General features: G+C 32.2%; 1 protein-coding gene across 1 annotated transcript in view; it reads right to left on the reverse strand.

Moving 5' to 3' along the window:
* Positions 1 to 13,112, reverse strand: part of LOC114128307 (uncharacterized) — a 104,839-nt gene that overhangs the window by 25,463 nt on the left and 66,264 nt on the right. The window contains exon 36 of the mRNA XM_050197334.1: positions 934 to 1,096. Coding sequence (XP_050053291.1) covers positions 934 to 1,096 — 163 coding nt within the window. The remainder of the gene's footprint in view (positions 1 to 933; positions 1,097 to 13,112) is intronic.

Below are 13,112 nucleotides of genomic sequence, written 5' to 3' on the forward strand. Positions count from 1 at the left end.
TAATAAATTTAAATTAAGTTAATTAAATATATAATTCATGGAAGCTATTCGAAATTAAATAGTTTATTACCTAATATAGAACCGGTACAGAACTTATCAGGAGTGAAAAATATTTTAAATCCGTCTTTATACACATTTTGACAAGAATTTTAGTCGATGTATTACTACGTATATTTACTATAATGCTTCCCCATCCAACAACCTGTGACTGCAACCTGCCTATCATTGCATTCAAACTTTTTTGAACATTTTTGTGACCTATTCTATGTCTGAGGCCCTTTCGATACCTACTGCATAGCAGAGGAGTAAAATGCTCACTTATTATATATAAGCAAGTATTGAGACCTTTAACCTTATACGCATGTCCTATACAGGCAGCTGTGATAAAACCCACTTAAATAAAATTCAAATTTATCAAAATAAAATTCACCGCATAATAACGGATGTTCCCGTGTTGTACGCAACAAAGCCTTGCATAATGACTTGAAAATCTCTGCTATTGATGAGAGCACATAAACCACATATCAAACAGATTCTTTCACTCACTTACAAACTCGAATGGTGCTGATCACTATAACTTAAACGAAAGCCCTCCAAAAATGCACCGTCTCAAGAGAGAAAGACCCCACGATCGCAGAAAATTACATTTACCACTTCGTATACACCTAGTTTAAACCTATTATTTAATATTTAATATTTTTCTTATTATATCGCAATTATTTAAGAAAGAAAAATTGTAAAAAAAAAAACTGTAAAAATTTGTATACATTATCAGTAGGCTTAGATAGCTATTCTAGCTAGGAATGCCTTAAATTAATAAATTAATAATAAAAAAAAAATAGCAGAGGAGCAAATTTTAAAGTGAGTTTATAAAAAAATAAATTATAGATTTCATGGTTACTAAAGATAATTAATTATTTTATTACCCAATACCATAACTGTTGGAACAAAACTTATTATCAGTGATAAAATTTTCTGGTACATTTTCCCATGATCCATATTTTAAGACTTGACACATTTTATCGATAATATATACATCATATCCTATTAATAATTCGGGACTAATGTTTTCTTCTTTCGTTCCCCAACCAACAATCTGTTAAAGCATAAAACAGTTTTATTAATTGTAATATAAGTATAATATTATTATTTTTTCTGATAAGTGTTTTACTCAGTGTAATTTGTTTAGTAAAGTTTAGATGGTTAAAGTTTTTTGCAGTTAATATAAAAATAATTTATTGAAAAGGTATTAAAATAAGTGAAAAACACTTGTATAGTAATATAGTCTATACTTAAGATAATAAATGCATAGTATAAAAACTTTTTAATAATGTAATTAATCAAATATAAATTTACGTCTAATTTTATAACAATCAATTATGGTGAATGATTTTGTAACTTTTCTTATTTGTATCATAATATCAATAATTAAATAATACATTAAAAACCAACCACTCCTACATCTCCAGTCGATACATTATATTTACAATTCCAGTCGACACAAATGGTTCCAACACCATTATTTAAAGAAACTTTGTTTGATAATACAATAACAGCAATATCGTGATCATGGAGATCACTTACTCCATTATAATATTCATTTATGTAAATAATTTCCACCTAGAAAATTATTTTAATTAATACTTTATGACTACTATATGTTATTGGTTACAAATTAATAACTTACATTGATTATTTGGGTAAATTCATTGTCAACTATTGTGAAATTTCTGTAATATTTACTAACTGCAACTTTATATGAATCATCGTTTATTGGTATTATATTAGATAATAATTCTCTTTCCCAAAAACAATGAGCCGCTAAAAATGTAATATATACATATTATATATTATATCTAATATTCATACATTATCAAATATATCGTAAAATATTTACCTACCTGAAATAACTAAATTTGGTGCAATTATTGATCCTCCACATATCAAGTCATAATTAACATGATCTTTATTTAATCGATATATTCCAACATTCCAAGGCGCTGCTGCAATAATTCCTGTTTCAGCATCGACAATCACATCCGATTCTAGAGGGAATGCTCTACCGCAACCTGTAGTAGTATTTAAATATTTTATAAATGATACAAATGTATAAACTAATTAAACATCTTTAAGATAGAACATAATATGTTGATGGTTTAAAAATGCACATGATATGACCTAACTTAACTAATCAAAAGTACCTAATCTAATGATTATTATTTGTTCTTTTAAATTTTAGTCATAATTTATATTGTCTTTACTTAATTAATATATTCCAACATTCTAAAGTTCAGTTCCAATAAGCGCTTTCTTACTATTGGCCATCATTAAATGGGTGTTACTATATAGGTAATACTCTACTACAATCCACAATCGATTTTTTGCATATTTTTTTATTTTATAGACTCTAAAAGTATACTTTTAAAAAAATAAGAACATAAATGCATATTTCCTATTACATATTTCTGATGTTTTTAGAGCTAATATACAAGTGGATCAGGTTTATAAGTAAAACATAAAAAAAAAAAGTAAAGTTAAACATCTTTATGATAAAACATATTCAGTGTTATTCATAGTCAAATTAGATCTGATTTAACAATGGTTCAATACTATTAACAATAGTTTATTTTTTTGGTATTCATAGACGATAAACTTTACTAAGACCATAGAGTGAGTTTAACGATAAATTCCAAAGTTGCTCTAGCTATCGATCCCCATCCCTAATTGTAAGTATTATCAGAATAACATATTATCAAATTATTATTTTAATAAACATTTCTGAAACTACAATCACCGGGTCATCTGCTTAAGTTCGGTCTGGTGAACAACTCTTCGTTTTTAATCTTATAACTTGAATATAATAAAATTTAAAAATTTAACATAGATAAAATAAATCAATAAGCTGTGTAGTATTACCCAGCGTGTTCCATTTCAATTTTTATCGGTAAGACACCGTCATATCGATTACTAACAATCGAAAAGAGTTTAACGCTTAACCAGTTACGTGACCTGATACTCACTTTTAGATCTAAGAGACATTCCAGTAACATGAATAATACCGTTATTTTTGATGGATAAACCAACCTTAATCATGGATAACCTGACGAACAAAACCGCCATTCATTAGAGCGACTACTTGTAAGGCATATTTTAACAAACGGAGGACGAAACGACGACTAACATTGACTACGTCTATTATATTGTGTTGAAAATATGATTTCATAAATTACATATAGTTTATTATCCTGCATTTCATTATACTGGACATGCAATTCAATCGTTTCCATATAATAAGGTGTAAATCAACTTATTTAATGCCATTGCTACAGTATTGGGTATCAACGAATGGAAATATTCGAATAATTATCATTAAAAGCAAATATAATTTCTAGTAAATCTGACGATTGTACTGAACGTGATAAGCGCTCGTAATGTATTATCTTATCAATATTATTATATTATTAAAACTTATTACATTATCTATATATTATTATTATTATATATTCTTCTTATAACATAACCTACGTTATAAATGTTAAAGAACTCAAGCATGCCTAGTTTGCATTGATATATTTTATACAGTGCTCCGTCAACCATGACGGTGTTCAGAGATTGACCAAAGGATTACATGTCATTTCTAAAGACCCGATCGCTTGGATTTGGTTGATGATACGTCCGGTCTTGTAAAAGTGGAAGATCGACTCACTAATCCCAATATCCCAACAAGCATCTAGTGTTCTTAACTTCGTCTCATCTATTAACAAGCTTCTCATCGACCATTATCATGTCCGGTTGTGCCACCCTAACAATGATAGATCGAGGCTTGCAATGTACTAGGTACATTAATTGTACCTTAAATTTAGTATACAATAAGATATTATTTTACAAAAGTCGCATTTTAAAGTGGTGCTTACACAATCTATTTGATATTCAAATGAAATATACGAAGTCAGCTAGTATAATATTTATTTATTTCACTAAATTTATTTCAATAAATGTTAATTATTAATATTATTATTATACTTTGTAATATAAAACTGATTGAATTTTATCATAAATAGAAATGGACACTTTTTACTTTTTTTTTTCCTTTTTACTCAACTGTCAAAATTTAATTTAATATGTTTACCTATTTAAAAAATATTAAAATTGTTATTAATACTGAATTCTAAATAATATAATAATGTCTATTAGAAAAGTTGAACTCATTTATCGTACGATAGCAAAGTGTTTCTGATGGTCATTAGAGAAATCATGCACAAATATTCATGCTACTTTAAGGGACAAACATATGCATTCATGTACCTATCATTAGTCTATTTTTTTTGTCATTAATCTTAATTTGTATAATAAAAATAAACATATTTAAAAGTAGTCATAGTTAAGAAGATTAAATAGTGAAAAAAAATAAACAGATTATAAACTTTATTACCTACTTATATTATAAGACTTTTTGTGTCCAAAGGTGTTCCCATAAATGCGACCAAACGTGTTAATAATTTGCAAGTAAATTATTTATATTGCGTCCAAAAGGGTCATTCCCTTTTTTAGCATATCATATAATAATAATAAATTAAGATTGCCTCGGCAACAATTATATTATACTCATTTCATAAAATATTGTTGTTTACCTTTGGTATTATATTTTTCAAAAATAAACCGATCACATAATTCAAGTTTTTCGTCTGAACCATCTGGGCAATCCTCCTGACCATCACAAATCGACGACAATGTGATACATAATCCATTTGAACAAACAAACGATTCCTCAGAAGATCTGTAATTTTATTATACAATTGATATAAACTTAAATTATAATATATAATATTTTATTATAGTGAAAACTTTTGCATACATAATAACATATTATATATACGGATCAATTTTTTTTTAACAAATCAAATATTTAACGAACCTGCGATTTACATAACAAAAATAGTAGCTAATTAGGTACATTTCAGGTGTAACGTTTATGGTTGATAAACAATACTAATAATCTTCAATCAACACATGTATAAATGTATTTTTGTTATTTCATATTATATTCTATCTTTAATAAGTATCCTACATCTTTCTCCTGGTTAGGAGATAGAACCGACAGAAATCGGTTCAGCTGTTCTAGAATTAAAAATAGTGTAACTAACACAACTTTTTTTTTTTTATATAGATATTTTTATTTATTATTATTGATACTATTAGACTTGTTTATTTATGTCTATAAATACAGTCAAATATGACACAGTATTTTCTGAAAATACCAAAAATATTATAAAACTTTAAAAATGTACACCTACTTCCTAATTGTACTTCATCATCACCTTGAAGAAGATATTCTCTGTGGTGAGATGCGTCATTTACCTATGTTCTATTCTTCTATATATTTACATACTTTTTAAAAATTGTAATTACCTACTTGAACAATAAATATTATTATGTTATTATTATTATTGTGACCCGTGTAGCGTAAATAATATGGTAATAAGATAAACCAAATTTTTTTATATGAATTAAATTTATAGAAATAATGGTCATCATTTATTATAATTTATCAGTTAATTGTAACGGATGCTGTAATTCATATAAAATGTTTATTTATAAATGTACTCGTATTTTTGTTGTTTCATATTATATTCTATGTATCACTATTTATGTTTTTTTATATTATATATATATATATATATTTTTTTTTTTTTTGTTATTTTTAATTACTGCAAAACATGTCTATTCATTTTTTGTAAAAATGTACACCTATTTCTTAATTTTTCTTCATCATCACCGATAACCTAGCCTAATCTCAGTGGTGAGATGGGCCATATACCTATATATCAGGAGTGACCAAACCGTGTCTCGCTAGCCATATAAGGTTCGCAACTTACCGTAACATTTTTACAAACAATTCTTTTTAATATAAATTTATGTATTACATATAATATAATAATCTGACTTATTTTTACATTTTGGCTCTTCCATATTTATTTATATATTTGTTGGCTTGCGAGTCTCTTCCCGCTGGCTACCCTTGCTATATATATAAATATATACTTACTTTTTGAAAATCGTAATTACTTGGCCAATAAATATTATTATTATTGAGTCCCATGTATCGTTTATAATAAGGTATTAAGATGACTAACCATTAATTATTATGTGAATTCAACTTAAAGAAGTAATGATCACTATTCATTTTAATTTATCAGTTATTTGTAAGGAATATTCTAATTCATATAAAATGCATACTATTTGTAAAACATTTGTAATGATGTGCGTTTAAGCCATCATATCTTTTAAATGTAAAGTATATAAGAAAATAATTATAATAATTATTAGCCATTAAGATTAAGCACACACACATACACACACACACATTAAGATATCATAATATTATAAAAACTCCAGTCTGCCGTTCAGGCGGCCTTTTGAGTGATCTGTGTCTCATCGTACGAACGGCAAGCGACTTCGCAGACCGTCTGGACAGTAAGACACAGTGAATTAATCATAAACGTTTTAATAATAATTGAATATATATATATATTAATGTGTTTAAAAAGAAGGTGTTAAATAAAATTAATAAATAGTGATTAAAAGAGAAAAGTTTTTTATTCTGGAAAATAAACCAGTCACCTAATTCCACATATCAGACGAAAGCCACGATTTCAACAAACAAGTCGACACGGAAATCAGAGAGGTAATATAAGTTATGGTTATTTAATAAATAATGAATTTAGAAATATACAATCTCCCCCGATTAACTAAGTAATCCTCTTTTTTCAAATCACTACACATTTGTACAGTTTTTTCTTTAAATATGAAATAATTTGTTAAAAAAATTATTGATTGAAATATTATATTATTTGAAGTCGAGACTACTTAGTGAAAAAAATAATTAAAATATTTAATACCTATTAAACATTTAATAAACAGTTTACCAAATGCATAAATATAAATCATGTATTGTTTCACGAGATTTGTTATGAAATTGGAGCTTAAAGGACCCCGACCCTGACCCCGATCACCCCTGTTTTGGGAATTTAGAATAATATGATATTCATTTATCCAACAGTTACCTACTCTGAACAAGATGATTCAGCTTGTAGTTTTTCAAGTTTTGTGTCACACACAATTATTCCAGTTCCTGAAATTAAAAATTATTAAAAATGTTATACTTGAACAATGTTTAATAAATTAATAATGTTATAACTACACTAGTATTAGTATAGTCAAAATTTGTTTTTCTCAATTCCATTATATTATACTTTATATCATGCAGTACAAGTGCTTCTTTGTTATTTTGGTAATTAGATAGGTAAGATTTAGATATAGATAGATAGCTTAAGTTTAAAAGAAAACATTTGCATCTCTCGAAAATAATGTTTCCCTAATAGATTTGGACTAATAAAATGTTATTAAAATAAATATAAATTAAAGTACATCACTAAAATATAAAATAGAATAGTAGAAGACTATTTAATATCTAATATTACAAGTTAATTGAAAAGTCTAAAATATTACATATTCTTGAATGTTCTTTAGTAAAAACGTATTAATTCTATTTTAAAAGTGATTATTTTATTTTTAGAATTTTTATTTAGAAAGTAAAATATATTAACGAATACGTCGAATACCTCTTATGTACTAACATATTCGTTATGTTTTTTCCTCTTATTATTCCATTTATTTTGTAATATATGAACTTAAAGTTATATTTTTTAACCACATATTTATATTTGTCGCCGCCAAGACGTCCCTATATTATTATTATTATCGCGTCATTATTATATTATATTATACATCCCGCTGCCGACCGATCACACACACACGCACGCGCATTTTAATGTCATTTATATTATTGTTTAAATTTGTATTTGTGAATTATATAGTTATATAATAGTAAGATTAAGCGCAATCAGCCGCATTTTTATGTTTTCCGTCGGTCCGCGGCGGCCGTGTATTATTTTAATTATGTTAGTCGCTCTTCTCCAGCGTTTCATGCCATAACGCACTTTTTTGTCACGTGCGCTAATCGACGGGTTTATTTTGTTTGCAAAGTTGCAATTTGTGGGCGCGAATCGCCACATTTTTGTTATACTACACGTACGGTTTCGTGTGCGCAAATCGCTACCATTAAACCATTTGTTCATTATTATATCGCAGGCGCGAATCGCCACGGTCTATTATATTATATTTGTGTGGCGCGAATCGCCACATTTCTGTATTATTATATTTCATAGGCGCTAATCGCCACATTTCTGTATTATTATATTTCATAGGCGCTAATCGCCACATTTCTGTATTATTATATTTCATAGGCGCTAATCGCCACATTTCTGTATTATTATATTTCATAGGCGCTAATCGCCACCTTTCTGTATTATTATATTGTGTACGTGCATCAACCGCCGTAATTTGTGGTTCTTATTAAGACAATAATCTTACCTGTCATTTATTTAAATTTGTGTATAATTTCAATTATTATTTTCGTGCTGTATGTGTCAATTTTATTATATAGCTGTATAGGTAGCGGCTGGCCAGCAATGCTCCACAAATTGTGAGTTTTTATTTATTTATTATTATTATTTATATTTTTACCTATAGGTTTATTATTGAATATTGGTCGCATTAATAAATTATCATCGTTATTTTGGTTGTGCCGAACCGGCAAATATTATTATTATACTATACATATTTTTACCTGTTGGGCCAAAAGGGCCGTAAATTATTATCATAATTATTATTTATTATACTATAACCTTTTACAAAAATTTCTACTGCGTTACCATTTATTTTGAATTACCATATTTTTATCATTTACCTCTTTGTTCTTAGCTATTAGTTGTTACACACGCATACAAATATACACACATACACACACCACCGCACACTAGCACTCTCAGATCTTGCTCGGCGAACCTGTCCACTTTCTGTTGAGTGCTATACATATATACACACATTTTACACAGGTCGGTCGGTGTGTGTGGTACGAAGTATTTCGGTGACCGGGCGCGCGTATTATAATTATACGCACCCGGCCCGCACATTTGGTGACCTCGACGTGATATCATACGACGGTATCGCGATTATTTATTATTATTGTTATCATTGATATCGCAATTTTATAATATACGTGGCTCATTAAATCATACGTAAATTCGATGCAACTTTCTAACTTTGAGCCTTTATTGTATTAGCTCGTGCTTACGTTGTATTTTATTTTAGCGTGCATTTTTAATTATAAGATACATCATATTTGGAGTTAGACTGGTATTATCTGTCTTATAAATTGCTACAATAAAGGTAGCAATGGTTTTAGACGGAGAAACATCGAAACTATTATCGGATCTAAAACGTAAGCGAGGTGTTGTGAAAGCTGCGCTTACACGAACGCTAAAATTTATAGGAAATTTTGATCCAAAGGTTGAAGCACTATCCTTGCTAGAGTTTAGGCAGGAAGAGTTGCCACAAATTAATAGAAAATTCGATGATATTCAAGTAGAGATAGAATTGCTCAGCACTGATGATCCTTCGGAAGAAGAAAGGGAAAGAGAAGAATTTGAAAATAATTATTTTGCTGCACGTTCTCTAATTCAAGAAATCATAAATAAAAATAAACGTCGTAATGCATCAGGTGATGATGCTTCGCTTGATTCAGCGGCGTCGTACCCTCGATCGCGTCTAGCTCCGATCGACTTACCGAAATTCAACGGGAATATCCAAGAATGGGAAGCTTTCTTCGACAGTTTCAAGGTGATGGTACACCAGCAAGACAGCTATTCACCAGCTCATAAATTCCACTACCTACGATCAACGTTAAGTGGACAAGCACTAGACCTAATAAAGTCTCTACCAATGACGGATGCCAACTATGGATTAGCAATACAAAAACTTCAGCAGCGATACGACAACAAGGGTTTAGTAATCCAAACACATATTCGGGAGATTATGAATAGTCCTCGAGTACAGTCTGCCACTGCTCAAGAATTGTCAAGGCTACAATCACATGTCGCCGCGCACTTAGCAGCATTAGAAGCGCTAAGCATGCCTATTAAACATTGGGACGCATGGTTGGTAACTATTCTAGTGGAAAGAATGGACGGAGCATCCAGTCATGAATGGCAACTCCGACAAAGGAATACAGAGTTACCCAAATATAATGAAGTGATGGAATTTTTGGCAAGCCGCAGCATCGCCTTTGAAAGCTCGGAAGCCCTAGCGATTAGGGTAAACGAAACCAACCACTCATCGAAAAGGGCAAGTCAAGGAACCATTAGCAAAAGAATAGCACTGGCGGCGTCATCAGAATCGAAGCGTGATAAGTGTAGCCTGTGTGAAGGATCACACAGGCTATATGCCTGCTTGAAATTTAAGGAACTATCCGTGTCAGATCGATTTAATCATGTGCGTGGGAGGCGTTTATGTTTCAATTGTCTGGCGCCACATCACATGTCTGATACATGTCGGTCTAAGTATTCTTGTATAAAATGTAGACGAGCTCATAATACTCTGCTACACTTTGAAGGGCATGTTCAAGACGTTACGTCTGCAGTTACTGACCCAAAAGATAACGAAGCCGCATTTAACGTCGAAAAGGGTTCTGATGGAGATCAAGTGTCATTATTAGTAAATTACAAGAACAGTCACGTGTTTCTGTCAACCGCGGTTGTACTAGCAGCTGATAAATTTGGTAATGACCGTCAATGTCGGACTATATTGGATAGTGGGTCTCAGGTAAATTTCATATCCAAGAGTCTGTACAACAAGTTGCAACTGCCGACAAGGTGTTCAATTCTGCCAATAAACGGTATTGGATCAAGTCACGTGCAGTCAAGTTCCTGTGTGGAAGTGCAACTCAAGTCAAGAGTGACAAATTTCAGCTTAAATCTATCTTGTTATATATTGCCGGTAATCGTGGACACACTACCCGCAGTAGCCTCCCCAGCGCATGGTTGGAATATACCAGAAGAACTAGTAAAGGGCTTGGCGGATCCGATGTTTTTCGAGGCAGGGTCAGTAGACTTGCTTATTGGGGGAGGCTCGTTCTTCGATCTTTTGGACCCGGAACGAGTTCATTTGGGAGTGGATTCACTGTGCCTGCAAGGTAGCAAATTCGGCTGGATAGTGACAGGTGAAATTGGTGTAATTTCTCTCCCGGGCGTTGCATCGATGGGACAGTTGTTAGAAGAAGATTGGAGAGCGTTGAAGGACAAAGAAGATAATCTATACGGACGGCATTCAAAAACCAATCTCAAGTTGTCGGAAGAGAAGCAGACCGTTGAACATTTCAAGGAGAACACAAAGAGGGAAACGGACGGCCGGTTTATCGTAAGATTGCCATTGAAGCCCTTAGTCGAAGAGCTCGGTGATACGCTGAAAATCGCAACCACCCGTTTTTTAAGTGTAGAAAGGAGGCTAATGCGAGATGAGAAGCTTAAAGGGGAATACACTAGATTTATGGAGGAATACCTTGCTCTTGGGCACATGGAAGAGGTAATTGATGAAGATCAAATACCTAAGCGATCATTTTACCTACCTCACCATGCAGTGATTAAGGAGTCGAGCCTAACCACTAAGGTCCGCGTTGTATTCGATGCTTCTGCAAGGAGTTCGACTGGTGTTACGCTCAATGATGTTTTGATGTGTGGACCAAATGTACAGGAGGATGTCTTCTCCATATTAGCAAGATTCAGGAAGCATCAATACGTGCTAACATCAGACATCGAAAAAATGTTTAGACAGGTAGCAGTTGCTAAAACAGATTGGGATCTCCAGCGAATAGTGTGGAGGGCAAACCCCAGTGGCCCGCTGCGCACGTTCCGACTCACCACCGTAACTTATGGGACAACATCGGCATCATTTCTCGCAACTCAGTGCCTAGTAACCTTAGCGGAAAATGTGAAAGAATCCTACCCTGATACAGCTCAAATAATTGGAAGAGACTTTTACATGGATGACCTCATGACAGGAGCTGACACCGAAGAGGAATGTTTGAAGTCGCAACAAGAGATAAGTGATATTTTGAACTCCGCCAAACTCAAATTGCGAAAATGGTGTTCAAATTCTGTGAGGGTATTAGATAAGATAGACAAGGTTGAGGACGACCCGCTCTTTACCCTAGAGATTAAAGATGGAAGTACTGTGAAGTCTCTGGGTTTAGGTTGGAAACCATTAGTAGATCAGTTTCACTTCAACATCTCCATAGATCCGTCGTTGAACAAATGCACAAAGAGGTCACTATTATCTGATTTGAATCGTGTCTTTGACCCACTTGGATTCTTATGCCCTGTCTTATTAAGAGGAAAAATGTTTTTGCAGCAAATATGGTCGATGAAAATAGATTGGGACACGGAACTTTCTTCTGACATTCTAGGAAGGTGGAAATCATTCATTAGTGACTTACAGGATCTTAAATGTTTATCTATCCCAAGGAAGGTGAAACCGTTGTCAAAGCATCCTCCCGAAATACATGGGTTCTGCGACGCCTCCCAGGAGGCATATGGAGCTTGCATCTATATCAGGACGAGAGATAATCAAGGAAAGTGGAGTTCACAGCTTCTTTGTGCAAAGACAAGAGTGTCACCGCTGAAGGAATGGACCATACCTCGACTAGAGTTAAGTGGCGCCTTGCTGCTAGTGGAATTAGCAAACAAGGTCGCTGAGTCATGGTCTGTTGAACTACATACATTCCAACTGTGGACAGACTCATCAATAGTATTAGGGTGGCTAAATAGTCAAAATACACGGTTAAAAACGTTTGTAGCTAACCGAATCAATCAAATACTAGATTGTACCAACGTTAAACAATGGCACCACATTAGGAGCGAGGATAATCCAGCTGATGTGGCATCAAGGGGATTAAAGCCGACAGAAATATTACATTGCACTAAGTGGTGGAATGGACCTAGTTGGCTCACAACAGAGGAACACAATTGGAAAAATGAAGCTGAATCAATAGTCAAAGAAGAAGACCTGCCTGAGATAAGACCAATTCGTCTTGCGCTAATAACGACCAGCATAACCAGTGATTTGCTGCCCTTATATTCAGATTGGATCAAGCTTGTTCGTGCAATCGCTTGGTTAGGAAAATTCATAGAGTTCAGGCGAGCCAAGAAAACAGGAAG

This window comes from Aphis gossypii, chromosome 1 (assembly GCF_020184175.1).
Source record: "Aphis gossypii isolate Hap1 chromosome 1, ASM2018417v2, whole genome shotgun sequence".
NCBI classification, from domain to species: Eukaryota; Metazoa; Arthropoda; class Insecta; order Hemiptera; family Aphididae; genus Aphis; species Aphis gossypii.